The sequence below is a fragment of the Emiliania huxleyi genome (genome assembly GCF_000372725.1).
Source record: "Emiliania huxleyi CCMP1516 unplaced genomic scaffold EMIHUscaffold_3010, whole genome shotgun sequence".
Classification (NCBI taxonomy): domain Eukaryota; phylum Haptophyta; order Isochrysidales; family Noelaerhabdaceae; genus Emiliania; species Emiliania huxleyi.
This window is the reverse complement of record NW_005199761.1, coordinates 1-2,144: the sequence shown is the minus strand read 5'-3', so window position 1 is coordinate 2,144 and position 2,144 is coordinate 1. Positions and strand designations below refer to the sequence as shown.

Genomic DNA, 2,144 nt, shown 5'->3' with positions numbered 1-2,144 from the left:
ACCACTTTCGCATACCACTATACCATACCACTCCAAAACTAATCAAAATATCGCCAAATACCGGTCTCATACCGGTAAAGTTTGAGCACTGTCGCGGAGAGCGGGCGGCTCGCCCGCGCGCTTGACAAGGAGAGCGCAGCCGTCCCGCACCTCCGAAAGCTCCGCCTCACCCTAGTACTGGGGACCGTGCGACGGTCGCCCCCAGCCAACGAGCAACGTGGAAAAACGAGAGCACAGTCTCACGCGTGGTCAGCCCCTTACTCTTCCGCAAAAGAGAAATCGCACGTGGCGCTCAAGCAAAAGCAATCGTGCAAATGTCTGGGACAAGGATCATCGAGCGTGACGCAATTGAGGCCGCGAGACGCGAGCCGCGAGCCGCCCAGCAACGACGACTTTGACCGTTCTCTTCTCTCTCCCCATGTGCGCTCTGCACTCGCCGCCGCACGCCGCAGCGTGTCTCAAACAACTTCACCTCCACTCGTTGCCACACACAGGTGCTGCAACAACACTCACACTAAGAATACAAGAATGAGAATTGTTATCGAGGCTGCTTCGGAGGACACACGATTCCAGAAATGGTTGTGTCCCCGCTCCTCGCTCGCCCGGGCGGAGGGCATGGCCGCGGAGGAGGCGAGTACGCGCTGCCAGGCCTTCCGCAGACAGCCTCTTGGCCAGACTGAGGGTCGGCTTTGTGTGGCGTGGCCCGTGCGCTGCGCTGCACAAAGCTGCGTAAACTGCGGGAGCATCCTGTGCTTCCTTTGAGAAGTGCGCACCTCCTGCAGCTGGTGGAAGGCCGTGCCGCCGCTCATCTGCTCCGTGGACAGGGCGGGGAGGCGGCGCCGCAGCGCCGCAGCGCCCGCTGCACGCCGGTGCAGCACTCTGCTGCCTGGTGGGCAGCATGCTGGTGCTGTGCGCGGTGTTTGCGAGGCGGCTTTGGCGCTGTGCTGCCAGCCGAGGCGAGTGGCGCGAGGCACGCGCGGCGCCGCGCGTGGCCCGGATGGCGCCAGAGAGCGCTCTCGATGAGCCAGCCGGCGCGGCGCGAGCGCCGTGCAAGCTGGCACATCGTCTGCATGCTGCCGTCAATTCTCTGGTCGACGGCGGTCAATCTCACGATTGTCGATCAAAACCGGCGGGCTTTGTGACGCCGTTTACGCAATCGTTTTTTGGCCTCGCTTTCTCTTTTGCTTGGTTTTATTTTGTTTTTTCGTTTGCGAAGCGACAGAGGGGGGGGCGGGCGGGCGCTATCTATGGGCAACTACATGTCGAAGGTTCGAGGACGACTACTCGCCGCCTGGGTCGTTTGGGGCGCGCGGCTCCGTCGAGGACCGGGCGCGCCCCTTACCCGGCGCGGCGTAGGTCCCACTCTGACGTATAGAGGGGAGGCACGGACGACGGCCCAATTCATCAATTCCACTCATCTTCTGGTGCCTAGCCCCGTGCAGCGGCGATCCGGCAGGCTGGTGGCCGTGTGCGAGGAGCGCGGCATCTTGCTGGCCCGTACATCGTGATTTTCGCGGAAATTTTCTTTTTCTGAAAATTCCAGCGTGAAGAGAGGGAAAAACCCGACGGGAGGGCCCAGACCTACCCTACCTACCCCGTCATGACGTACGGGCCAGCAAAAAAAGAATACATCGCCGCTGCTCAAAAAAGGAACCGCTTCGAGCCACGGGGCTCACGTGCTCAGCCTCACTCTTTTTTCCTTTTCTTCTTTTCGAGGGGGTAAAAATTCTTCTTTTCAGCGCACACGCTGGCACACCATGTCGCAGTCGCTGCTCGACAACTGGAGCGACGAGGGCTGCGCCGCGGCCATCTCTGAGGCGGCGGCGTCGCCGGCCGACCCGTCCGCGCCCAACCCGCTCAAGGTGGTCCTGCACGACCTCTCCTCCGCCGTCGTGCGCGGCGCGCTCGAGCCGGAGCGGCTCGTGACGGTGCTCTCGGACGCGGCGCTGGTCGACCGGGCGCTGCTGCCGCGGGTGCAGTCGGACCTGGCCGACATCTTTTGGTTCCTCGGCCTCCGCATCGAGGCCGAGAAGAGCGACGAGGACGGCGACGGCGCCCCAAAGCAGCAGCTGCTCGCTCTCGTCGCGGCGCTGCTGCAGGCGGCGGCGGCCTTCCCCCTGCCCTCCAACCACCGCCCACTGCCC

General features: G+C 63.2%; 1 protein-coding gene across 1 annotated transcript; it reads left to right on the top strand.

Moving 5' to 3' along the window:
• Positions 1 to 1,019: 1,019 nt before the first annotated feature.
• EMIHUDRAFT_255045 (hypothetical protein) lies at positions 1,020 to 2,081 on the top strand (the record flags this gene model as incomplete). Its single annotated transcript, XM_005774988.1, has 3 exons — positions 1,020 to 1,138; positions 1,457 to 1,497; positions 1,717 to 2,081. Coding segments are annotated over 3 exons (525 nt in total), but the record flags the coding sequence as incomplete, so codon positions are not given.
• Between the last annotated feature and the right edge of the window lie 63 nt (positions 2,082 to 2,144).